The sequence below is a fragment of the Tenrec ecaudatus genome, chromosome 15 (genome assembly GCF_050624435.1).
Source record: "Tenrec ecaudatus isolate mTenEca1 chromosome 15, mTenEca1.hap1, whole genome shotgun sequence".
Classification (NCBI taxonomy): domain Eukaryota; kingdom Metazoa; phylum Chordata; class Mammalia; order Afrosoricida; family Tenrecidae; genus Tenrec; species Tenrec ecaudatus.
The window spans coordinates 113,723,524-113,750,507 of record NC_134544.1 but is presented as its reverse complement, the minus strand read 5'-3'; the positions used below and the strand labels follow the sequence as shown (position 1 = coordinate 113,750,507).

Here is a 26,984-nt window from a genome sequence, read left to right as displayed (position 1 = left end):
CCCAATAAAAAGATTAAAAAAAAAACCAGAAAACAAATGCATGGGAAGGCCTCCTTTCATTACTGATACAAAACAGAGCCATCACCTTGAGGACGAGGTTGCACGTGACCCAGGCCATGCTTTTACAATTGTCCCATATGCTTGGGAAAGCTAGTCACTAAATAAGGAACACTGAAGAACAGCAATCCCTTGAATTTCGGTTCCAGTGAAGTAGACCGAATGGGTTGCCAACAGAACAAACCGGTCTGTGTCAGAGGATGTGCAGCTAGAATGCTCCTGAGAAGCGAGGATGGCAAGACGCCCCCTTGCAAACTTTGACATCTCCCTCCAATATGTGTCAACTTGGCCGGGCCATGATTTGCAGTGACTTGGCAGGTGTGTCATGATGTAATGTACAGGTGGGGGATGAGCCCTTATGATGTTATCGGACGTAATAACGTGGGAAGTAGATTGAGAGTGGGACGCAATACCCTCACTTCGGCCACAGCCCTGTTCTGATAGTAGAGCAGCTTCCTAGGGGAATGATGAAGGAGATCCAGGAGACCCAAGGAGAGAGAAGTGAGCAGAGGCTGAGGGGGACTGAGTCGCACTAGAAGAGAAGAACCAGGCACAGAGCACATCCGTGGGGACTAAGATATCTGCGCTACGAGCCTCCTAAAAGCAGGGGGAAATTGATGCCCACACAAATGGACATCTCTAAGGGAGATGCTGAGCCCACTGATCTCGAAAGGAGACAAGGCCTTTCCTCAGAGCCAACTAAGAATGAAAGCATTATTCTGGAGCTAGACTCAGGAAATTTTGATGTCTAGCCTCCTAAGCGGCGAGAGAATGAGTTTCTTAGTTAAATTCCTCTATGATCTAGTGATTTATTTGACATGGATCTTCTAGCCATCGTCTTTCTAACTCCCACCAAATGCCCACATGTAGTCCCCCTTTTCCTGATCAATCTGGGTAAAAGAAGATGGAGGAATATGGTCAGAGGGTTATATGCCTCAGTTGTGGGTGACTGTCAGAAGTGGCTTCCACATGATTTCTTATACCATCCAGTACTTGTATTTCTACTGTAGAGCGCTAGATTACTAAGGTAGGCATTGAGGACAGTGTAGGACAAGGTAGTGTTTCTTTCTGTTACACAAAGGGTCACTGTAAGTTGTAACAATAATAAATATTTATATGCATATATAAACATGTGTGTGTACAATTAGTATTCTGAGAATCTAAGCCTACACCTTCTCACTTCTGAAATGTACTTAGTGACAAAAAAGATGAAAACATTGATTCAGAATAGATCATAATCCTCGAAGAGAGACGTGCTTTATCATTAGTATTATTACACAAAGAATGAGATCTAGCTGGAAGAAAGACAGCAGACAGGATCCAGCTTAAAGAGAAAGCAATCATGAAGGAGCGGCAGCCCAAAGCAAACAAAGAAAAAGGGATTGCTTTAGAGGTCAGCGTAGTATGCGGACAACTGAAAGGCAAAGAGCACACCGAGGGAAGGGCACTGCGAGGCATTTGCACAGAGCTGAAATCTAAGGTCCTGCTGCCTGGCAGCACTCAGGCCCTCCCCTCCTGCTGCTGTGCTGCCTGTAACAGGAACAACACTACCCAAGGTTAACAAGATTCCAGAGGGTGCTAGTCTGTGGCCGTAGGGAAGGATGAAGGTCAAGTTCACCTTGTGTCTTCTATAGCTCTGAGCTGCCTGATTCTTTCACCTTGAAAAATGCATTCATGTATGACTTGAGTACTTTATTAAAACAGAAAGAAAATCTTAATATTTGATTGGAAACTAGAGGGCATTGGTGACCTTGACTAGGGCATATGGGGGAGAGAAGATGAAGGCTGATTGTGCTTTGCAGAGTGGACGAGAGGCAACAAAATGGGAGAAACAAGGGTGGAGTTCTTGGGGTGTGTGTGTGAATAACATAAACTGGCAACCGTTGGAAAGTGAGGAGACAAGAAAGAAGGGGAGACAAGGAAGGAGAAGAGCATGGGTCTTACTGGAAAGTCAAAGGGGAAATCAAGCCTGCTGGACTTTACTGAGAGAGGTAGACAAGGTCATCTGTTGATGGACTTGGAACCCAAGGCAAGAAGAGCATTGAGAGAGTCACAAGAGTTTGGGGGTGGGGTGGGGTGGAATGTGAGGACAAATTGCAGGTGGCTAAGAGGAGAGTCCTGGTGGATTTCGTAGTTACCAACTAGAGCAGAGGTAGTTGAGTGGGTGACTTCCTCTAGCTGTCCTTACGTCCACGAAGGTAGCATCGAGGCGGTGATTAGAAGAGTGATCCAGGACGGGGCTGTCGTCAGCCAATGAAGGAGCAGAGTACCAGGACACCCAGGGTGCTGATGACACTCAATCGAACAGATGATCAACTTTTGGTCCTGGCTTGGTGAAGAGTCCTCCCTTCTAGCCCGGAAGGAACTGACTGATTTGGAGAAAATGGGAACCCCAATGGTATGGAAGATCTGGCACAGGCCAAGGGTAGGCATTCAGCCCAGATGGTGAGGTACAGATATTTTCCTTTCAGCTCTAAGTGGCTAGAAGGAACACAAGTCCTATGATGCCTCTGCTTCCAGGAACAATGGTGAACAAATAAACAGATATTCATAATCCACTAGGCAGGCCAAACCAACAACTGTCTCCTTTACTGTGGAGAATGTGCCACATTCTATGGGCACTTGGGACAGCTACTCACCCTCACCCACTCCTGGCCACCAAGTTGATGCCGACTCAGAGAGATCTTGTAGGGCAGGACAGTGCTGCCTGTGTGCTTTGCAGACAGTAACTGTTGAGTAGAAAGCGCCCCCTTCCTCCCAGTTGATAAGAGCATGCTTCCTACAGCTGTGACTACATGCAGAGAGAAGTCAGCTGTCCCGCCGGCAGGCTGTGAGCAGCCTAGAGTGTGCTTTGTCTGGAGACTACATGAAAAAAGTACTCTTTTTCTCTCTTCTCTGCACCCTTTCTGCAGCCTGAATGATGGATTTTGGACTTGCTAAGCCAGCCCATGAGTCACCAAGAGTTTCTAGGTTGTCGCCTGACCCATTGTGGCAGTTACATGATCTGTCACCTTCAGGAAGGGGTGGAGTCTAACCTGTCGATAAAGTCATAGCCAATGAGGCCTCTGTGTGGGCTAGGCCTTCTGAAGATTCTGAGAATTCCCATCTTCCTCCCTGGAGGCAGCACACATTCTCAGCTATACATTCTCTCTGGGAGACATTCCTGTTGACAAGCCAGCCACATGGAACTTTGCTGATGGAGGCAGGGCCCTGGAGCTGGAGGAACCACGTGGAGATTCACGTCAGCACTAAGATGCTTCCACCACCGCAGGATCCACAAGACTTTTCACCCACTGGCCTGTGATCTCCCTGCATTCTGCATCATTGCATGTGTTTCATGAGTCTGAAGAGGAATTTATAGACTGGTATCAGACATTTGGACTAATATTGGACTTATGGACTTGATCTGGACAGGGATGGGTATTTTCTTAATATACAATTACTCTTTATATAAAACTCTTTCTTATATACATATGAGTGTCTCTGGATTTGTTTCTCTAGTCCACCTGGACTAACACACCTATGAATGTTGAATTTGTCCTACAGTTGTGTAAGTCAGTCCCTTCAAATGAATCTTTATTCTCTGTCTGTGAGACACACACACACACACACACACACACACACACACACACACACACCCGAGGAGGTTTCAAAATGCCCATAAGAAAATAAATTACAATGAATATCTATATCTATATATGTCATTAGCTTTGTTTCTTTAGATAGTCCTAATTAAAACACTGTGACAGCTTATTAAATACAATCCATTTCCAAGAATGTATCTTGCCTTTGCTTCCTTTACTCCCTCTATTTCCCACTCTCATCACCAGAGCCTGCCTAGAAATCATACACTCATTGTGTTTTGGATGCAACCTAAGAGTGATACAATACCATCACCACAGATACTATATAGAAATATGAAAGAAAGAAAATAACAGTCCTGCTATTCTCTCTAATCCCATCTTCTTAATAAGTATGAAGTCTTTCAACACCTTTATATATGCTTTCACATATATACCTCCAGCTATGAGTAATAGTATCATTATCATTAATGTTATTATTTTGCCAGAATGGGTTTAGACCATGCATATCACCCTGAAACTTGTATTTTTACATTTAACATCATGCACATCTCTCTGACTGAATACCAAATAACCCTAGTTCAAAATTCTTTAAAAAATCATTTTATTGGGGACTCATGCAATTCTTATCATAATCCATACATCCATCCATTGTGTCGAGCACATTTGTTGCCATCATCATTCTCAAAACATTTGCTTTCTACTTGAGCCCTTGGTATCTGCTCCTCATTTTTTCCTCTCCTGCCCTGCTCCCCAAAATTCTTAAAGCTTAAAAATATTTTGAAGTTTACATAAAATAATGTATCAAACCATTATGTTATCATCCAACTCTTCTGCCATTCCAAAAATTCATTGCTTTAAAGACCTTACATGTAATTTCCCCCTATAGAATAGATTCTTTCAAACTGGATTGGTAGGTCAATATCATATAAAAACCAAAAGACACTGCCATCAAGTCAATGTTGACTCAGCAACCTTATAGGACCGAGTAGAACTGCCCCTTGTGTGTTTCTGAAATTGTAACTCTTATGGGAGTAGAAGCCTCATCTCTTTCGTGCAGAGTGACTGGTAGTCTTGAACTGCTGACCTTGCAGTCAGTAGCCCAAATATATAACTATATTGTAAACATAAAATAAAATTTTATCAATTTTCACAGCAAATAGAGTCTGAGTTTCCATATCAGATGGCAAGATTGCCAAATGAAAAAAAATCCATCTATGAATTAGAAATGACATTAAAATGAAAATATGAGAAATGTAATATAAGGAAATGAAAACAGAAAGAGTGGAGACTGATGTGATTAGTATCAAATACAAGAATTCAAGGTCCAGATTCTGTCTAATGGCTGGGGAGCTCAGCATTTGGAGCTTGGTTTTGAGGGACCAAGATTCTGGAGTCTAGGAAAGGGAAAGAAAAGTTAAGGCCAATTCTGTGAACTTGTTATCCTTTATCATCTTTAGTGGTTTTCTAGAGATGCAGAGTGAGACTTATAATTCAAGTTCCTCACAACAAAAAGGCTCAGGTGAACACCTCAGGCTTCCAGCTGGGACCAAGAGGGAATCTACTCTAAATGTAAATTATAAACAGGCTGGTCTTTATAAAAACTAAGTCTAATACCTCATTAGTTCTTGATTAGAATATTAGGACCTATATCATTTAAAACTAGGGGCTAAAGTCACATTAAAACGTATCTGGAGAAAGATCAGTATTAACGTTCACACTGTTTTTTATACAGTGGTCAGTATTAAATTAATATTTACCAAACACACCAACTATCATGCCAAGTAAAAAGAAGAAAAAAACCACCCCTAGATAATAGAAATCACCAGGTAACCAACATATCCAGAATCCTGTGAATAATATTTAAGAACATATTTGACTATATGAAAATCATTCTAGAGACTGGTGTGCATCAAAAACACATGGAAATACTTGAACAAAAATATGGTACCGCCAATTAAGACTTTAACACATGGGTTTACTAAGAGAGTAGAAATAGGTGATGAAAAGATTGGTGAGCTAGAAGAAACATCAGTAGAGAATGTGCAGACTGAAGCAGGAAGACAAAGGTGCCATGAAATGTGGAAATGGAGGAAACAGTCAGAAAAAGGATGAGCAATGTTCGATGGGGCCAACAGAGACCCAGAAGGAAAGGGAAGAGAAAGAGAGAAGAGGATCATCAATATTTAGACAGATACTGGCCACATATTTTTTTCAAATTGACAAAAGACATCAAGCCACAAATCCAGATTTCAACACCTACTTCATGAAGGTAAAAACAAGTGGTTAAAATATGAAAATTCCTGAAGTCAGCAAAAGATGGTGGCAGAAGGCCATTACTTTCCTGGAAACCACAATGCGACACTCAGCTAAGTTCTCCAAAAACAAACAAACACTAAATCAAAGAAACAAACAATCATAGAAGCCAGACACTTGGGAAGGCCCTCTGGAAAGTGCTGGAGAAAAAAACACTGTCCACCTTGAATTCTAGTCCTAACACAAAATGTATATGCAGAGTGAAGACAAATAGGGAGTGACTGCTTAATAGTTGCGTGGTTTCTTTTTCTCTGGATAAATGTAATTTGGTGATAGCTGCATAGGAGTATGAATATCCTGAAAATCAGGGAATAGTACACTTAAACATGGATATCATTCTGAATTTTATTTTTAATAGGTTGTTAATTTATTGGGCCAACTGGTCAATAAACACACGTGGGGTTGATTGAAGGATGGAGGGATAAATGGCTCGGTGAGCCTCACCTTTCTAGTTCTTCATCTCTTGCTTTCTGATGGTCGGACCAGGGTGCAGCTGCCTTAGCCAGTTGCCTGCTTCAGCTGGCAAGGCTCACTTCCTGCAAGACACTCCCAAGGAGAAGCCACATGGACCTACCCCGATGCAGCCCTGGGTGCTAGAGCAGCCATGTGGAGTCCTCTGCCAGCGCTGAAATATTTACATGTTTACTGATTCGACTTTCCTCCTGCAGTCGGCATTATAGTGTGTGTTTTGTGAGATGCAGGAGGACTTTGTAGATTAGTGTCGGACATATGGCTTAATGTTGGACTTGTGGGCTTGGGAAGCATTGGGTTGGGATGTTTTCTTGATGTGCACTTAACCTTATATAAAACCCTCTCTTACACATGAGTTTCCGTGGATTTGCATCTCTAAAGTACTCAGACTAATACATAATCCCAATATACAAATTTAAAAAAATTAAAAGAATAAAAATATTTAGAATAATAAAGAATAGGAGAAAATGAAATGATATGCTAAAGAAGTTCTTCAAGGTAAGAAATATGAGTCCAGGCTAAATCATCTAAATTGAGAAGGAATAAACAATAGAAAACATTAATAGGTGGAAAATAAATATAGTAAGTAGCTAGACCACTTATAACGATGTCTTATGGGTCTACAAAGATAGATAAAATAGCAAAGTGAAATCAATTACCAAAAGACAACAGAAAGGAAGTGGTAAAGGGAGTTAAAGTATTCTAAAGTTTGGGGGCTAAAAAATAGTAATTTATATTAGACATAGGTAAAACTAAGTGGCAAAATAATAATTCATAATATATTCGATCAAAAGTATATGTTGTAAGCACTAAGATCTACTAAAAATGAATAAGCTGACATATAGGAATGGTGAATAATAATTGTTTTAAAAATCATTTTATTGGGGGCTCTTACAGCTCTTATAACAATCCATACATCCATTATATCAAGCACATATGTACATATGTTGTCATCATCCTTTTCAAAACATTTCCTTTCTACTTGAGTCCTTGGTATCAGCCCGTCACTTTTTCCCATCCTCCATCATGAATCCTTGATAATTTATAAATTATTATTATTTTTATATCTTACACCAACCACTATCTCTTCCCTTCACCCACGTTTCTGTTCTCATCCCCATCTATCATTGTGTTCAGGTCCACCTTTCTCCCCCCACCTTCCCTCTACCCTCCTGGTATCGCCACTCCCATTATTGTTCCTGCGGGATTTATCTGTCCTGGATTCCCTGTGTTGAGGGCTCTTATTTGTACCAGTGTACATGCTCTGGTCTAGCCGGATTTCTAAGGTAGAATTGGGGTCATGATAGTGTGTGTGTGTGAGTGTGTGTGTGTGTGTGTGTGTGTGTGTGAAGCATTAAAGAACTAGAGGAAAGTTGTATGTCTTGTCGGTGCTATACTGCACCCTGGCTGGCTCATCCCCTCCTTGTGTAATAATTAGTTTGTAATTATTCCAAAGGAAGGCAAGAATGTAGAGGAAATGAAATACAAAGAGAAAAATTCTAATAGCGTAAGCTTAAACTAAAAACAACTATAATTACATTAAATTTCAATGGACCAAATATTCCAATTATAAAACAAAACTGGATTGGGAGAAACTGGAGCGGGAGAAAGAGGAGGCTTTCTACTCCTGTAGAGAGTTACAATCTTGGAACTGCACAGGGGCCGTTCTAGTCTGCCCCATTGCATCATGTGAGTCAGTGTCAACCGATGACAGTGAGTTGTTTTATTTTGAAGGACGCCTTAGTTATGCGCATGATCCACAAATGCACAGGAAGAGTACGAAGCAGCTATATTATGAGGAAATAACACCATGCTGCAAAGCGGCTAGTGGAGGTAGACATTTCCAGCTTGATGCAAAGTTAATTTTTACACACTGACCATTCTATCTGATGATTTTAAGGAGATGGAAAAGAAGACCTGGCGGTGACTATGCTAGAAAGAACGGTGGTGGCTACAGGTGGGTGCCCAGTCTGTACTGTCACTAATGTGAGTAACATCAGTCAGTCAGTCTCTCTCTCTCTGTCTGACATCACGCTGCTTGGACTCCCACTGACTGTAGAGGACAGGGTTGAATTGTCCCTTGGGGTTTCGAAGACAGTAACTCTTTATGGGAATAGAACTTCATGTCCTAATAATCAGCAGTCACCAATCAAAGTAATGAAAGGTGGATTTTCATTCTCCGCCCCCCCTTCCAAATGTCATTTGATTAATAAAATTGACTGTCTAGGAATAAACATAATATGAACTCTATCTTTTGTTTAGGGAAGTAGCATTGGAAAGATTTTGTAATTTTATTTTTTAATTAGCTTATGTTGTGCCATTAACACTGCGGCCCTGGGAAATCTTGGATCTGCTGCTGGATATATAGCGGAAGCTGTACATTAACCTTTGAAACAACCTATTTGTTTATAGTATTACACCCTCTACAGATCCAGTGCAGAACATAGACTTAGTTACCCATGCTGTAACACCTAGAAATAGAAAATGACAGTATTTGAATTCTGAACCATGTATTTCCACCATCAACCCCAAAATTGTGACATCAAAAAAACCTTAGTCTGATCTTCATGGTCCTCAGGAAATCATGGGGGGCACTTTCAGAAGCATCTGCACCAAACTAGCAGTTCCAGAACTCTCATAGTAGAAGCACACAAGTTAGGCATAAAGTCACAGAAATTTTCAAATAATTGGATGAAATAAGATTTCTTCTGAAACTGGTAACCAAATGAAAACTGGTAACCAAATGAAAATTATACTAATACCAGATGAAGTAGAGTTTAAGGCATGAAGCATCATGGGAGATAAAGTTAAACATTAAATAATAATAAAACAATCCATAGAAGAGACAATGATCGAAAATTGTCTGCTGCTATTAAACAGAGAACAAGAGAGTGTAGACTGCTTAATAACCAGTGAAGAGTTTGTATATGTAATTTAAGGTACAAAGTTACCAGAAAGAGAGAAATTTAGAATTGAGGTATACATTGCCTTACAAGAGCATATCATTTCCCCTCCCCTGAAATCAACTCGCTCCGGTCCACAGGGAAAGACCATATCCATTGTCCCGGAGTCTACTCCCATGTACAGCTGTTCGATTTGTCATCCAGGAGTTCCCTCAGGGGTTTCATGGCCAGGGCTCTCTAACAGCAGCACCGCGAGGTGGGTCGTCCCTCCAACCTGTATGTTAGTAGTTGAAGGATTTATGCCATGCAGGGGCATAGACATTTTAGGTCATGGGGAAAACCTAGAACCTCCCAAATTCAGTTAATGAAGTTAGCAAAAGAAACTTAGGAACAATGAACCAACTAATACCAACCAACAAAATCATCCAAATTTTCATTTATGGATTTTTCCCAGGATTGCAGGGCAGTTCAATATTTTGATGGAATATATCAGGCAACTAAAGGGAATGCACTTATAATATCAATAGATGACAAAAATACTTTACTGATTGGCAGCATAAAACAAGTAAGACCATATTAAAAATAATTTCAGTTGTACTTAAGTCTAAATTAAAATACAAACAAAAAAACCCCAAACCCACTGACAAAATAGCAGTGGAAATAGTAACACTCAAAGGAACTTCAGGAGAATATTAGGGTAAGTTTAAAAAAAAGTATTGTTACAAAATTAGAGAAACTTTTTTTAAAGCAAAAACAACAAAATGGGAAGCTATTATTTTTGACATATCCTTCTCAATACTAACATTTTTTTTTTTGCAAAGTTTCCATGACTTGAGAAGACGTCCATTTGAATTTTGTTAAATAGGACAAGATATAACAAAATAATAATTTATAAATTATCAAGGTGTGATGAGGGAGGGGGAGAGGGGAGGGAGCGGAAAAAAGAGGAGCTGATGCCAGGGACTTAAGTGGAGAGCAAATGCTTTGGAAATGATGAGGGCAAAGAATGTACAGATGTGCTTTACACAATTGATGTATGTATATGTATGGATTGTGATAAGAGTTGTATGAGTCCCTAATAAAATGTTTTAAAAAAATGGATATTAGATCTTACCTAAAATTTCTTTTTTCCCCGTAACACAAAACATATATTACTTTGGAAGCCCCCTAATGACACTGGGAGAACTTGTTTGACTCCACCCACTGGAAGCAGAACCATAGTTAAGCACAGCTGATTGGCAAAAACCCATACATGTATGTGTGGACCCCTACTCTTATCTTTATACTAAGTTTTTTCAGTTATTTATTTAGAATTAAATTTTTCTTTTTTATATTTATTCCCTGCCACAGACCACTGAGACTTCTGGTAGAGAGCTAGCTCTATGAGGAAGTACTGAAAATACATCAGATTTTTTTCAAAGCTGTGATTTGAAAACAGCCTTATTACCTTCCAGCACCCTCCATTACACTTAATGTTTTTTTTTCTCAAATCTGTGATTCCATTCTTGAAAACACTTTTCAGACTCATCTGGATGACTGACAGCACCGCCCTTGCTGTTTTCTTCACCTCTTCCACGTCATTGAATTTTGCTGTCCTTTCATGTTCCTCTTCATTTGGTGAAGCAAAAAGAAGATGCGTGGAGCGAAGTCAGATATTGGAGCAAGAGAGGCATGCTGGGTTTTTTTTGGCCTAAAACTGGCACACTGAGATGGCTACAGGAGCAGGTGCATTGTTGTGGTGGCAAAACCAGTCCCCTGCCGGCCACAAATCAGGTCTTTGTTTTGGTTGCACATTGTTATGCAATCTTTCCAGAACCTTCAGAAAGCATGATTAACAGTCTGATGTGGGGGAGTAAATTCCAAATGCATTTTGAGCCAACATTTGCGTCTGTTTGGGGAATTGACGATGTCCAGAAAGAGGTTTGTCATTATTGACATTTCACCTTTTTGAAATGAGAAAACCACTTGCACACTCGAGTGTCCCCACAGTGTTGTCCTTATAAGGCCGCATTCACCATCACAACAATTTCTGCTGCATTTTTCCAGAGCAGGAAACAAAATTTCACAGCTGCATGTTGTTTTCTCAAATCAGTCATCACAAAAAAACAAGATTGGAGTGAAACTACTTCTAAGAAAAAGTTCTCTGTGACCAGAGAGGACCTTCCCGCGTGACACCACTGCGTGCACTATGAAAGCACCCACCGCAATCCCGTCTTCTTTTTTAGGTAGGGTGGGGGATGAGGCTGTATATGTTTCGTTTTTCTTATATTTTCTTACATTCCTTGTGAGATCATTGAATAAATATTTGATCTTATTTATCCGTGTATATTCGGTGCCCAAAACATAGTAGATCATTGTTATGGAGTGAATTGTGTTTGCTCAAAATATATGTTATAAGTTCTATCCTCCCTACCAATGGTTATAGTTCTAATTAAGGTTATATTGGGCAGTATTAGTATTGAATGCATCTTAAGTAAATCTCTCCTGAGATAGGAACAAACCAACTGAGCAGGCACCCAGGCAAGCAAGCAAAGAGGAGAGAAGATAGCTACTGCCATGCTGTGAAGAAGGAACCAGGAAACGGAAACTGAAGAGATTTGAACACCTTCACCCAGAGCCCTCAGAAAGAGAGTCTTTCACTGGAGGCGGCACCCTGAATACAGACTGTGAACTTGCCAAATGGGAAGAAAATCAATCCCTGTGGTAGTTCTCCTGCAGCAGCACTAGACAACAAAGACAGTGCTCAATGAAAGTCTCTTAGCCCATTGCATGAATGAGAACACCTGCCTAACCCATCCACAGACATTCTTATCTGCCAGTCTCCTGGTTGACAACCAGAAGATCAGGGAGGCGGATGTCTTATTGGGCAGGTAACGTAGTAAAAAGGGCATGAGATTTGGAGCAGGACTGACTGACCTGGGTGAATCTTGGTGATGAGCAATGCATCCCCTGTAAGCTTACATGTCTGTAGCAGCTTCGGTCAAACACTTGGCCTGCTGCTGGATCTGTAGTAGGCGCACAGACACAGAGGCCATTGTGAGCATGAGGCAGGACGGGCAGTGCTCTGTTCTGCCGTATATAGGGTCACTATGAGGCAGCAGTGACTTCAGGGTACCCAATAAGAGCAAGCACTCCTTGCCTGCCCGTTTGTCATACTGTGGTGGTTTGCATGTTGCCGTTTGCTAGACGTGATGCCACCAGTATTTCAATACTATTGGTCACCCATGGTGAATGCATTTCAATGAGCTTCTAGACTCAGAACAGACTAGGAAGGAATAGGCAGTCCGCTTCTGATTAATAAGCCCCTGAAAATCTTAAGAATAGCAGTGGGATATTATCTGATATGGTGCTGAAGGATCGACCCTTTATGTTGGATGGCACTCACAATACAACCTGGGAAAGAGTTGCCTCTTCAAAGAGGAGGTCATCTTCATGCGGATGGAACTAAGCTTTGGGACCTTCATTTGCCGAAGGCACTACTCAAAATAAGAAGAAGCAGTTGCAAGTATATATCAATGCTTGGAACATGGAATGTGAAGTATGAATCAAGGAAAATTAGAAGATGTCAAAAAATTAAATGAAACATATCCTAGCTATTAGTATGCTATATTGGTCATTTTGAGTTAGAAAATAATATGACGTGCTATGCCAGGCATGACAAACTCAAGAGGGCCAGCATAGCATGTACTATCAAAAAGAGCTTTTCAAGATCTGTTTTGATGTGTAAGGCTGTTGGTGATAGGCTGATACCTATTCAACCATAGGGAAGTCCAGGTAGTGCAGCTATGATCTAAATGTATGCATACCACTAAAGCCAACGAGGAAGAAACCGAGGAACCCTACCATCTTCTTCAGTCTGAAACTGATCAAACATCCAATCAATATGCATCGGTGATTGCTAATGATTAAAATATCAAACTGAATATAGTTGGAAAATATTGTCTTGGTGATTGAAATAAAACTGGAGATCATATAAGAGATCGATGACTTCAACACTGCAATACCTTTGTCCAACAAAATAAACTGCTGTGCATAAGGTCACTATGAGTCAGATCAGACTCAATGGCACTTAGCTAACTAAGAATACATGGGGACCAGGTGCAACACACAGGAATCAAATTGACTACATCTATGGGGAAGCTCAATGTCATCATTCAAAATAAGGCCAGGGGTCAACTGTAAAACAAACTCTTAATTGCTCATATGCAAGTTTAGATGGATGAAACTTAAAAGAAATTCATGGGAGCAAAAATACGACCTTGAGTATCTCCCACCTGAATTAGAGAAAAGCTCAATAATAGGTTTGAGGCATTGAACACTAATGACAGAAGACCTGATGAGCTGTGGGAGGACATCAAGAATATCATCCATGAAGAAAGTTAAAGGTAATTAAAATATAAAAACAGAAAGAAAAGATCAAACAGGATATCAAAAGAGACCTGGAGGCTTCCTCTTGAACAAAGGGTAGCTCACGGAAATGGAAAAAATGATAAAACAAAGGAGCTGAACAGAAAACTTCAAGGGAGCTTAAGAAGATTAAGAATTATAATGAAGTGTGAAAAGACCTGGAGTTAGTAAACCAAGAGGGAAAAACATATCTCAAGCTGAAAGAACGGTATATAAAATTTCAAGCCTCAATCTTAAATATGGAGATTTTATGGGCAAAAAAATTGAATGATACAGGAAGCATCAAAAGATAATGAATCTTGCTTTGGACTCATTTCAATTTATCCTAAACGCCTAATTTCATTTGCTTCTCTTTAGATTGAGGTCTGTCACTGTTTTATATGATCACTGTTGCTGGGTTTTCTTCCTCATCCCTCTCCTCCTTCTCTTTTCTGTTCTTTGTCCTTGTTTGTCATTTGTGTGTTTTTCTGTAGAGAGAAGCCAAGATGTTTGAAGACAGTAACAAATATAATAATTACCCGGGGGCATGAAAAGAGAGAGTGGGGGAAATGGCAAGTCAACACAAACGGGTCCGAGAAGGAAGACCATGTTCCAAAGTTAATTGTGGTGATTATTATACAACCCTTCTTAATATGATTGAACTATTGAATTGTATGATGTGCTGCTTATAGCTCAATAAAACTAATTACAACAAGACAAGAGAAGGAATACATGGGGTCATCATACTAAAAAGAATTGGTGAGCATTCAACTGTTTTAGAAGTAGCGTATGAGCAAGACCAATAATACCGAGGGAAGAAATCTAAGCTTTACTGAAGATATTAACAAAAAACAAGTCTAGGAATTGATTCAATATCAGTTGAAATATTTTAACCAACCGATACAGCACTAAAAACACACTGGTCTATGCCAAGCTATTTGGAAGACAGCTACCTGGTTAACCAACTGGAAATATCCATATTGTACCCAGTGAATACGTCATGTGGAAATTATTAAACAAAATCATTAATAACATAGGAAAGTAAAATCTTACTGGAGTTCATTAAAGAATTGTTGTAGCAGTACATCAACAGGGAGCTGCCAGAAATTCAAACTAAATTCACAATGAGGAATATCATTGTTGATGTCAGATGGCTCTTGGCTGAAGCCAGCAAACATCAGAAAGATGTCTTCTTGTGTTTAATTGACCGTGCAAAGGCATTCAATTGGGTGAATCATAACAAACTATGGACAATGCTGAGAAGAATGGGAATTCCAGAGCACATGCTGAACCTGTATATAGAAGCAGATGCTTGAACAGAACAAGGGAGTGCTACAGATATAAAATCAGGAAAGGCGTGTGTCCTTTTACTGTACCTATTCAGTGTGTATTCTGAGCAAATAATATGAGATGCTGAGCTTTCTGAAGAAGTACATGGCAACAGGATTGGAGGAAAGCCTACTAAGAACTTTGGATATTCAGTTAACACAACCTTGCTTATTGATGTGAGGAGAACTTGAAGAATGGACTGATGAAGATCAAGGACTGGAGCCTTGAGTATGGATTACAACCCAATGTAAAGAAAACCCAATCATCACAAACTAGATCAACAGACAGCAGCCCGAGGACAGATCAAGGTTGTCAAAGGCTTCGTTTTGCTTGGGCCTACAACCACTGCACAAGAAAGCAGCAGTTGAGAAATTAAATGGCATTGCGTTGGGGAAATCTGCTGCGCGGGATCTATTTAAAGTGTCTGAGAGCAAAGGTGTTACTTGGAGGGCTAAGTTGCCTGATCTAAGCTGTGCTGTCTTCAGTTGGTTCAGATGTTTGCAAGAAGTGGGACAATCAATAAAGAAGACTACAGACGAATTGATGCATCAGAAATATGGCGTTGGCAAAGAATATTGAAAGTCCGATGGGCTGCCAGGAGCACAAAACGTCTTTCTTGGGGAATGTACAGCCAGAATGCTCCTTATAAGTGAGGGTGATAAGACTTCATCTTATTTGTTTAACAAAAATCATTTTGTTCTAAGCAAACAAGACAGGAATTGGTGCAATAGCAGTTGAAATATTTTAACCAACTGATACAGCGCTAGAAGGACACGTATGTCTATGCACCAGGAATTTGGAAGACAGCTACCTGCTCAACCACATACTTGGGGAACATTTTTAGGAGAGCCTCGTTCCTGGAAAAGGACATCATGCTTGGCAGAGTAGAGGATTGTGGGAAAAGAGGAGGTCCAGTGATGCTGTGCATTGACCCAGTGACTACACCAATGGGCGTCTGCACAACAGCAATTCTGAGGAGGGTACAGGACTGGGCAGTGTTTCCTTTGGTGCTGTTTGGGGTCACTATGGACCAGAGTTGACTCAACCTAACAACCCCCACAAGGTGGGGCATTATAACAGTCAAGTGCTTCATCTTAGGCCTTTGGAGAGGAGTTAAAGTCTCCAATCTTTCCGTTGAGAGCCCAGGCACTTAGCTGTGTTACCAGGGCACTGGATGAAATGTCCCCAGGTGGCACACACTGTTGGAGTGTGACGTCTAACCTTGAAGTCGGTGATTCAAACCCAAGGTACTGCAACAGAACAACGTGCTCTGTTAATCTCATGTCCAAGGAAACCTCATGGAGCACTTAGCCTTTGTCAGTGTGGGTTGTCCTGAGTTGGAATTGACTTGATGGCAAAGGCGGTATACAATGTCTTACCGACAGGCTGGTGTACGGGGCATGCCTAGAGTATATCTGCCAACGGATTGGTTTTTTCATATGTATTATCCTTGGTCTTCTTTTGCCAATCATAGGGAACCCGGGCCGCACCTTACGACCTCACCAAGGACCAAGAAAATCAGAATGCTCTCTAGGAGTTCATTTGCACAGCTGCGATTGAGGGCCATCTATTTGCTGCCTCTCGGTTGACCAGGTTGACCAGGCATAAGCATTTTCTTGAGGCACAAGTGATTTTGAAAGGAGGTGGTTCCCTCGGCTAGGAAGAGCCGGGCTTGCTGCTCTGAGTTACAGTCCCGGTCCTGCTGCTGATGGAAGATGAAACCCAGCAAATCCCCCAAACGATGCCCAGTTCCCTGGTCTACCAACTAAGGAAAAAAAAGCAAACCAGCACACAACTTTTCTGTTCCATTCTCAAGCTGCAATGTGAAGGTCAAAGTAGGACATTGAGCAGATGCTTTTCAAAACTTGAAAATCACAAATGAGTAATTTGTGTGTAGGCTCATCATAATAAAACGAAACTGCTCTGTTCCTTGTTAGCTCCTCAAATACTTTTTTCAACCTCCGTTTCCTCAATCTGCCAAATAGGTCTATCTACTGTTCAGTTTATAGGTTCAGTAACAAAGCAAATGATAGGAATTTAAACAAGGCAAGACACTTCCATATTGTATTTGTATTTATTCCCTTGGATTATTCTTATTACCAAGCTGCGGGTAGACTAAAAGACGCCTGATTCTAAGCATGTCATCAAATCCTATAGTCGCTCATGCCAGCTGTTAGTGGCTCCCATCTGAGTTGAAGCCGATGCAGTATTTCTAGCTGCATTGCTCTGCAACTTTTAAACACCTTTTAGGGAATCTTTGTTTACAAAGCAGACCTGCTGAGGTGACAGGGGCAATTGACTGAGCTGCGTGGGTAAGCTGCCCCCTTTCTTCCACCACCAAGGATTTCCATGATGTTGAGCGGGTGACAGAATATCAATAACAGCCAGAAGTAAATGTGGGAAATCCCTCCAACACAACTGGCTCGAAATCCTCTGGCGTGTGGTGTCCTCACAGAAGGAAGGGCTGCCGAGGTCCTGAGCTGGCTGATGTGCCTCACCCTGAGCAAACTCTCCCACCCTGCTCTAGCCTCACTTGGTCTTGGTTCTTCTGGCCCGGGAGGCCTGGCATCTGAGTCTGTAGGAGTTGACAGGGCCATGGCCCAGGAGTTGACAGGACCATGAGAAGGAGCCCTGGTGGTGCACCAGTGAAGCGCTTGGCAGCTGACCTTCCGGTGGGCAGTTTGAACCTGCCCACCCAGTGATCTGTGCCTACGAAGACCACAGCCTAGACACCCCTGGGGGAGGTTCTCCGATATCACCCAGGACGGCCGTGCATCATGATCAGTTCAGCAGGCTGAACAACAACACTAACAGGGCTGTGAGAAAAATGACTAAGTTCGTGTTAAAGAAACCAAGCAACCAAGCAACCAAGCAACCAAGCAACCAAGCAACCAAGCAACCAACCAGATTGCCCCGTAGATGCAACCACAGAAAAGCTACTTTGGACAAACCTTTAGGAACTATTAGCTGCCAGAAAACCACAGGGCAGCCCTGTGTTGGATTATCTGTAAGATCCTATAGAAGGGTGCCATGTGCCAGAGCCAACTTGATGACACCGGACACCTAGCAACAGCATCCTCCGAGCAGGGCCGATGCTTAATGCACGGGGTCTTAGCTGAACTACTGGGCTGTGAGCCCGCTCTGATGTGTCTTGGCAGAAAGCCCCAAGGGTCTATTCTGACATGCCAGCCCTTGAAGATCCTGTGGGGCACCGCTATGTTCTAACACACATGGGGTTGCTAGGAGTCGGAACTGCATGGAGGGGGACTGGTCCACCCTCATACTGACCACAGACCTTATGCTTTCAAAAGGCTGGACTCCATGAGAGAACCCAGAATGTAAAGTACATAGTTCAGAAGCAGAAAATGAGCAAAATGCCCTAGATCGGCAATTCTCGACCTGTGGGCGGAGACCCCTTTGGGGGGTTGAACGACCCTTTCACAGGGGTGGCCCGATTGACAACAGTAGCAAAATGACAGTGATGAAGTATCAATGAAAACAATTTTATAGTTGGGGCTCACTACAACACGAGGGACTGTATTAAAGGGTCGCGGCGTTAGGAAGGTTGAGAACCACTGCCCTAGGCAGTAACTATGGAAACATTCTCCAGAATTTGGTCTCTGTTGGTGTGTATATAAAGGAGTGCTGGTGGTATCCTGGGTTATACATTGGGCCACACGGTCAGCAGTTCAAACTCATCACCAACTTCACAGGACAAAGAGGAGGCTTTCTGCTCCCCCAAAGATTGACAGCCTCTGAAACCTCCAGGGGCCATTGGACTTTGTCCAGCAGGGTCGCTGAGTCAGAGTCGTGACTCCCTGAGCAGAGAAGTCTATGCATTCTCTTTTGTGTGAAGCTGTAGAAATGCTGTAAGCCAGTGACATAAGCACATTTTCTTTCCTCAAGAGAATCTGGTAACTACTACAGTGTAATATAGCTCGCAAAAAACCCCAAACACTAGTCACCTATTCACTTACTGACCTGATTTGATTCCAAAGGCCAGAGTATTTTGTGAAAATTGGTATTAAGCAATAATGGAGGAGGACCACATTAGATCACAAAATGGAAGGCCAGGACATCAGACTTCCACACAATGGAAGGCCAGGACATAGAGACCTGCCAACTGACATCAGGACATACCCTTCAAACCACTGAGAATCACAGCCCAGCCAAGGTCACACAATCGCCTTACCCTTCACTGCACAATGCCCCTCATGTCACACCTCGGCATTGGTTACTGCCAGCCATATACTACGAATGCACAAAGGAGCTACGCTAGAAAATTCTTAAAACTGTAATTGCAAATGTGAAACGTCAGGTAAAAAATAGCTGATGAGTGAGGAAAAGGTGTGGTTTGGATGTCAGGAGTTAACACGACACATAGAAGAACACGTGTCCGTGGAAAGTAAGAAACTCATTTCAAATAAAACTCAGAAATAGGGTTCTGACTCACCTACTGATATGGTCCAAACGGCAATTATTTTCAGAAAGGCTTTTGTTCTGGAGTTGAAACGGCTGTGATGGATGGGGTTCTGGATGGCCACATAGCGGTCCAGCGAGATGGCACACAGGTGCATGATAGAGGCCGTGGAGAAGAGCACATCCAGGTAGATCCAGACTGCGCAGAGCTTGCTTGGCAGAGGCCACTGGTACCCTGCTAGGCAGAAGGTTTACGTCAGGGTGGAGCTCATATCCTCCGACAGCTGTTTCTATCTTGTGCAGGTGGCAGTAGGTCACAGATGTTTTCAAAGTTTGAACAACAGCCGAGTAACCACTCCACTGAACGACACTAAGATTGCACTGGGTGATGAAGGTTAAAAACCCAAACCAAAGTTATTGCCATGCAGTCAGTACTGACTCCTGGCAGCCTTGAGTGTGCAATCAATTAACTGTGGACCAGCCCTGGTGGCGTAGTGGGTCACTTGTTGGGCCACTGATTGCAAGGTTAGCAGTTTGAAACCACCAGTCCCTTTGTAGGAGAAAGATGAGCCTTTCTACTCCTGTAAAGAGTTACAGTCTCAGAAACCCACGGGGGCCATTACACTCTGCCCTGTACAGTCACTACGAGTCAGAGTCTACTCAATGGCAGTGAGTTTTTGAGACTTTCCACAAGGTTAGCAGTTTAAACCCACCCAGAGGTACGTTGAAAGCAAGGCTTGGGGATCGGTCTCTGAAAGGACACAATCTTGAGAACCCCTAAGAAGTCTAACTCTGCACACATAGGAAGTCCTTGAGCTGGGGAAGGTGGGAATGTGTCGAGAGGCTGAAATTCCGTCCTTGTGGTGGCTTTAACACAGAATGTTACCACTTAAGCATTCCTCTCTCTTACCTGCCTAGCAAAGTCTACCTTCATTAAAAAACAAACAAACAAACAAACAAAAGGATTAGGTCAGAAATTGGGATGTGTTTTGAGCTCCTCCATTGAAGCACCTCTTAAATTTTGCTTATTCATATATATTTCTCCACCTCCTATTATCACTGCTCAGCTTCACCTACTGAAGGCACACTGTGCACTCTCAATAGATGTGTGGCCTCTCCATAAACAGAATGAAGGATGAACTAATCCAGATAGAAAACACAGCTCTATGTCTGAAAAATGAAAAAAGGAAGATTATCTCATAATGCTTTCCAGTTCAACTCAGATGCCAGGGATGTGGGAAAAACGTGAACAGAGCCTTGAAGAAGAGCAGAATGCTATCATTTCTGGGCAATGGGTCTCCTACTTGAGCAAGCTTTCTAATTAGCTGGAGGGCTTCTGGTAAAAAGGACTTCCAGGCTGGGTCTAGGAGGTCTGGGGTGGCCCAGAGCGTGCGCATTTTTAAATCCCCAGGTGCGCCTGCTGCTTCCAGACCCAGGCTCCCTAAGAATCAGTGGTCAAGCTTTCAGCAACTACATTAACCCCCAGGCCAATGGAAACCCAGTGTCTAGACGCGCGTTGGGATGGATCCTAGGTTGTTCAATGGTTAAAGAGCTCTGCTGCTAAGCGAACCTATTTGAGCCCCCAATCAGGTCCTGGTGGGGGGGGGGGAGGGGAGATGTGGCCTCTTGTTTAAAGCCTGTCCTCTTTAAAGCAGAGCTGTTCTTTGAGGTCGCTATGAAACTCGGGAGGCTATGAGGAGGTAAACTGAGGACACCAAGGTCTTTCAAAGCTCCCCATGCCACTCCAGTGTGAGAACCACTGTAGGGGTCACTTGTTCATGAAGAAGATAGTCTTAACATAGGCAGGACACAAAATTTATGTTGGCAGGGGGGCTCAAATGGGCAAACGTTTATATAAACCTCAATTAGTTTTGGCAAGTGCAATTAGCCTTAAAGAAACCTTAATCCGTATCTAATTAGTAATACTGCTAGATAAGAGGGGTCTTCAAGAAGATTGTGGAAAAAAGAACGGAAACGATAATGAACAATTGCGCTCTACATGCCGACTGCCTCCAGGAGCGTTTGGACATTTCCAGGGCAGGGCATCCCCTCAGCCTCCCACTCTTGAGTCTGTGCCAAGAACTTGAGCTAAAACGAGAGCCTTTTCCTTTGCAGCGCCCAAAGGGAAGCCGCGTCCCGCCTGTTCAGAACTGATCTTGGCCCCAGGGGGGCTCTCTCTGCAGCGAAGAAGCCCCGCCCCCAGTCTGGGTTTCCGCGGCGGGCGGGGCACTTCCTCTCGGGCAGACCCTCCTCGAGGGGCGGGGCCCGCCGTGCACCCGCGTCGGGGCGGCCGGCGGCCGCGAGGGGGCGCTCGCACGCCGGGCGCAGGTGCTGCGCTGGGAGCCGCGCTCGCATCTCAGCCACCCTTCGCCGACCACGCGGCTGGTCCGGGGCGGATGGGGGTGGGGGTGGGAGGGGGCGTGTCGCCCCGCCTGGCATGCGGGGTTTTGGTTCCCGGACCTGCCTGGCTCCGCTCGGATTTCCATTTCCCGCCGCCGGCTGGGTCTGCCTCCAAGGGGTTCAGGGTTTGGGGTGGGGGGGTGGGTCAGAGCCACCTCCCAATGTCTGGGAAAGCACAGGCCTTTGGTGAATGAAATCACTCATCAAATGCGGGCCACTGGAGGGGTCAAGCTGGGCCTGGCCTTCCCAAGGGCGTTACTGATCCTGTGCCAAGGGGCGGCCTCTCCCTGTCGCGCTCACCTCCTCCCTCCTTCACACTTGCAGCTTTGGGTGGACACGTTTCAGTCCCTAAGACTCCTTCAGAAAACCACTCTGGAAGAGGGCTCCCTTTACCTGCCTCTGCCTGCAATATCAGCACTCTCTTTTTAAAGGAAAAGTCTGGCAGTAAGGCGCAGAATATGGAAAGACTATCACGTGCTGTTCCCCCTGAAGCTGTCCCAGTGTTTGCTGACTTGCTGAGAGGGTTGACTGCTTCAGATTCTGTTGAGAAGAAAGCAAGATTAATCTCTTTCCGTGTGTTTTCCATCCTCCTCCAAACCAGATGGGATGAGTTTATGCATATGCATTTTTAAAGAGTCGAGGGTATAATTCAAAGGCATATTTCCAAATTAGCTTCTCAGAGAACAATTAAAAGTAGAATATTTAATTTATTCTAATGGACAGTGCATATTTTCACATTAAACTCATTGCGTCAAATGGTCTTCTCTTTGCAAACGCTTCACAGTAATTGGGAAGGTTTTATCACTCCATTAGAAGTGCTGAAAACTGTGTGACAAAGATAAAACAGTTTTGCCTGGAAGCTGGAATGTTTGCCTGGGAGTAATAATGGAGGGGAAGTCAAGATGATTTCAAATGCCAGGTAAGCTATTGCTTTGGGACTACACTGGGGAACTCCCTAGGATCACATCTGCATCAGGTGTACATGTTTTAAAGCCTCAGACTTTATAACTCCCTCTCTACCAAAAATGCCTCTTCTTTAAATCACAAAACCTTCCAATGGTCGCTGAGAATACATTGCCTGCAGGTAATTTTTCTAGCCATGAAATCCCACTGTAAGAGTCAAATTTCAGGAAGCAGCTTAAAGAAGTAAAGGTCTCTAACAAAACCTTCTAGTTACAGCCCGTCCCCTGCCTGCCCGATGGGCTAAAGTCATGCACAGGCAGTCAGTCACTGCTGGCGTGGAAAGAGCTGGGGGACTAATGCCACTCACCGTACAGGATGGTTAACATGGACACGGGCATCACCAGGAAGCCCAGCAGCATATCGGCGATGGCAAGTGACATCAGGAAGTAGTTGGTGGCGTTCTGCAGCTTTTTCTCCAGGGACACTGCCATGATGACGAGTATGTTCCCAGCGATGGTGAGAACAATCACTACAGCTGTCAGCAAGGCCGACCAGTTTTTTTCCTGGCCACGAAGTAAGGAGTAACATGGTGGCGAGAGGCAGCCTGCACAGGAAAGGTTGGTTCGGTTTTCAGAGTCCACCGTCCAGTTAAACACTTCTCCCGAGTTAAAATTGCTACCGTAGAGTCTTGTGTCAGCATTGAGTTGGTGGAAGGAGTTCAGAGTGGAGCTCATGGAAGCATTTTCTTCACACAGCCTCTCCATATCTCGGTCGGCGCTTGTCACTGATGGAGTCTGGAGAAGGGGAGGGAGTCTGAGCCCCGATCGCCACTCATGTCTAAGTCCCCGCGCTCTGGTTCCCGGGGCCGACTCTCGCTCTCATTCTGACAGCGAAGTTCTTTCTCCACGTGGACCGGCTCTCACACGGGTCCGCAGAGACCCCCGCGCGGTTGGCTCGGGGCGTCCTCCCGAGCGAGGTGAGCAGAGCGGAAGGAACTTTTGACATAGAAACTGCAGAGTTTTGAACGTTCAAGAAGAGCCTGAGCCCGGCCCCCAAACAGAGGCAAGTTTGGTAACTACCAAGCGTCTCTTTCAGCTCTTTCTCGTCCGTCCGTTGGCGATCCGGCTCCAAGAAATGTAACCCCGGCGGCACGGAAAGAGCGAGCGCTCAAAGCGGCAGGGCAGTCGCCTTTTCATGGGAAGACACCCCAATTTAGCATGCACCCGGCGTTCATCCCACAGCAATGGGTGCACTTTGGGTGACAGCGCTCAGTCTGTGTGAGCCGAATGGTCCCCGCGGCTCTCAGGAATTTCGGCTTGTATTACGTTGCTTGGAAAAAGAAAGGTTTGAAAACAAAACACAACAGCACCTCCAAACGCCCCCAGCGATTCTTAGCAGACAACTTTCCGCAAGGAAAAGTCCAATGGAAACGATCGCATCTTGTTCGAGGCTGACTTCCAGGCAGAGATGAATCGCACGGAGCCCCACGGGAGAAGTGACATGGGCGCGGAGGGTCCGCGCGTCACGCGCGCGCTGCTGCATGGCTCGCGCTCATTCAGCTGCCGCAGAGCCTCCTCTCCCAGCGCAAAGCCATCGCCATTTGCCGTCTGTCCTGCTGCCTTCCCGATCGGCACCGGGCGGGGAGCCAGTCTCAGCCCTAGGAGGTCGGTGCCCGCAGCCCCGGGCCGCGCAGGGCTGCCGCTGTCCCCTGCGGGGCCGCTTGCCTGGAGCGATAGGTCCCCAGCCGCCCTTCCTCCGAGTCACACCTTCGCGAGGGCACCGCGGGACTCCTGGTTTCCCCCGGAGTGGACTGGCTCGCTGCCTGCAGTTTCACGTCCCGGACCTCCCCCTGTCTGTGTGTCAGACTTTGGAAGGCGGCAGCAACCCCGGAGGCTGGACCAAAGAGCATCTGCCCCCTGTTTGCCACATGTTCTCATGAGGAAGTTTCTCTTCTTTCTCAAAGAGAGAAGCCGGGGAAACAACCTTTGGGTGCAGTGTCTTGATAAGGCTGGCAAGCCTCCCCCCCTCCACCCCATTCACCCCTGCAGGGACGTCTTAGAGGGGGAAGGGCGGGGAGGTAACATAAAAGGGGCTAGGAGTTTCCAACTGAGCTCAGTGTTTATGAACAAAGCAGAATCACTGACATCTTGAAGGGGAGGTTCAGAACAGCCAAGCAATCTTTGGCGATCACGCCTATCGATTGTTACTGCTTTTTTGGGGGAAGCGTATCACTGAACACACATATCCTATTCAATTAGCCTGTTTTATTTCAGAGCAATATGTCACCCGGAAGTAATGAAAATGCTTTGTTATTTTTCCAGAGACCCTTTTGAAGTAAGGACCATCTGCCTTATTTGAGAAGGAAGCCCCTTTCCAGGTAGGTTTCCCAGGAAAGTGCCCTGGAAATCTTTGATTATTACAGACGCGAGCCTAGATGTTTTTTTAAATAGTTGGTGTTCTCTGGGCGGTTCCATCATCCTCATCTTGTCCAACTCTTTCCATTCCCCGAAGCCTCGCAGGCAAGTTTGACCATTTCCTTATCTTCAGCACGCTAAGGCAGGCCAAATCTGAACCGTCACAGTGGATTATTTCATCAGTTCCAGAATTAGAGAGCCGGGGACCCTCCCCTCTGCCACTTAGGAGATCTCTCACTGCCTGCTCACCAGTTAGTGTTCACCCCCAAGTCAGTCCCTGGTGTGTGTCTGGGGATCGGGATTCCAAGGCCATTCAGCTGCAGATTGGCAGGCCTTTCTTACGAGGTGCTTCTGGTTGCACAGGATCCCCGGACCTTTCCGCTTGCAGTCAAACGTCTTCACGATTTGGCACCAGCGACTCCTCTCAGGACTTACCTCTATCCACTCTTTTGGTTAATGGAATCCTCAGCTCTTCAAACAGCTGGGCCTTCGTCAGGACTTCCTTTTTGTCTCAGGCCCGTTGTGACTAGTTTCCAGACCGACCTCTGTGTCTCAAATCCCTCTGGTCCCACAGGTCACAGATAGCACATGCTCTGCCTGGTGTGTATCTTGCCTCCCTCTTAAGTGTCCAGCCGGATTCCTACTCAGTATCTGAGGTTCAGGTCCAGTGCTATCTAGTCTGTGAACCCTAGGCCCTCCACTTGCCACCTAGGTGGCCTTGATGAAGGAACTTACAATAATCTCTTGTTGCTTGAATGCTCTCATATGTAAAAAGGAGATGATCATGTTGTTAATGCTTATCTTGTAAGATTGATTCGACAAATGAAATAAATCCATTTGTTAGCCCAGACCCTTTTAAGCACACAGTGAAGATGATTTTTGTTTTTGATAGTGTTTTCCAGCTTACTATCACTGAGTTTTCTGTGTGCCCTGACCTCTTTCCTCCAGGGAGGCTAAGACTATAGAGCTCGCTGCAGTCATCTGTTTTAATATATATCCCATTGCACATAAGCCCACAAAGCAAGGACTGTGTTTGTCTTGCTATGGGTTAAGCATTGGGCTGCTAGCTGCAAGGTTGGTGGTTCAAATCTACCAGCTGCCCTGCAGGAGTAAAATGAGGCTGTCTGCTCTCATACAGATTTACCATCTCCAATATATAAAACATAGGTGTAGGGATGAATTTTGGGCTTGCACTTAATTCTAGCTCCAATCTAAGAGCAATTAGTTCTTATGACATAGCCCTGCTTGATGATCAATCTCATGAAGGAATCATCGAAGCAAAGTGTGGTGAAGAAACTAGATGATGGCTGGCTATCAGAAAGCATAGAACCTGGGGTCTGAAAGGCTTGTTTTCAAGCAAGCAGGCATCAACTAAATCCATATGGAAGAAGTACACAGGCTTATGTGATCCAAAGATCGTAAGTAAGATAATCCAAATACAAAGGAGGGAGTAGCATCAGAGCTTAAGTTGTGAACACCTAGTTCACAGTGAGTATGGGTGACCGTGGAAGCCCCAGATCCATTTGCAGGGTCCCCACATGGATGAAGCCTCTGCTGAATCCTCTCTGACCATAGTCAGGGGGTGAATAATCCTTTTACCAAACAGCATTGCCAAGTCGATTGTGGCAGACTGAGGTCAAAATGTAGTACATTACTGTTTGATCTCCCTTTTGCTCTGCTTTTTAATATTTTCTGCTTTCTCTTCTATTGAGGTTTAATCTTGTTATTCTTGTTAGTCTGTTTTTTAAATGTTTTTCTGTATATGAAATCCAGGATAGACAAATCTATAGAGACAGTAACTACAT

At 44.1% G+C, this 26,984-nt stretch overlaps 1 protein-coding gene across 1 annotated transcript in view; it reads right to left on the bottom strand.

Annotated features, from left to right (window-relative positions):
* HTR2A (5-hydroxytryptamine receptor 2A) overlaps positions 1–24,311 on the bottom strand; it is a 101,082-nt gene extending 76,771 nt beyond the window's left edge. Inside the window, exons 1-2 of the mRNA XM_075532908.1 lie at positions 23,133–24,311; positions 19,497–19,697 (exon numbers count right to left, since the gene is read on the bottom strand). Coding sequence (XP_075389023.1) covers positions 19,497–19,697; positions 23,133–23,529 — 598 coding nt within the window. The 5' untranslated portion in view covers positions 23,530–24,311. The remainder of the gene's footprint in view (positions 1–19,496; positions 19,698–23,132) is intronic.
* Positions 24,312–26,984: the final 2,673 nt, after the last annotated feature.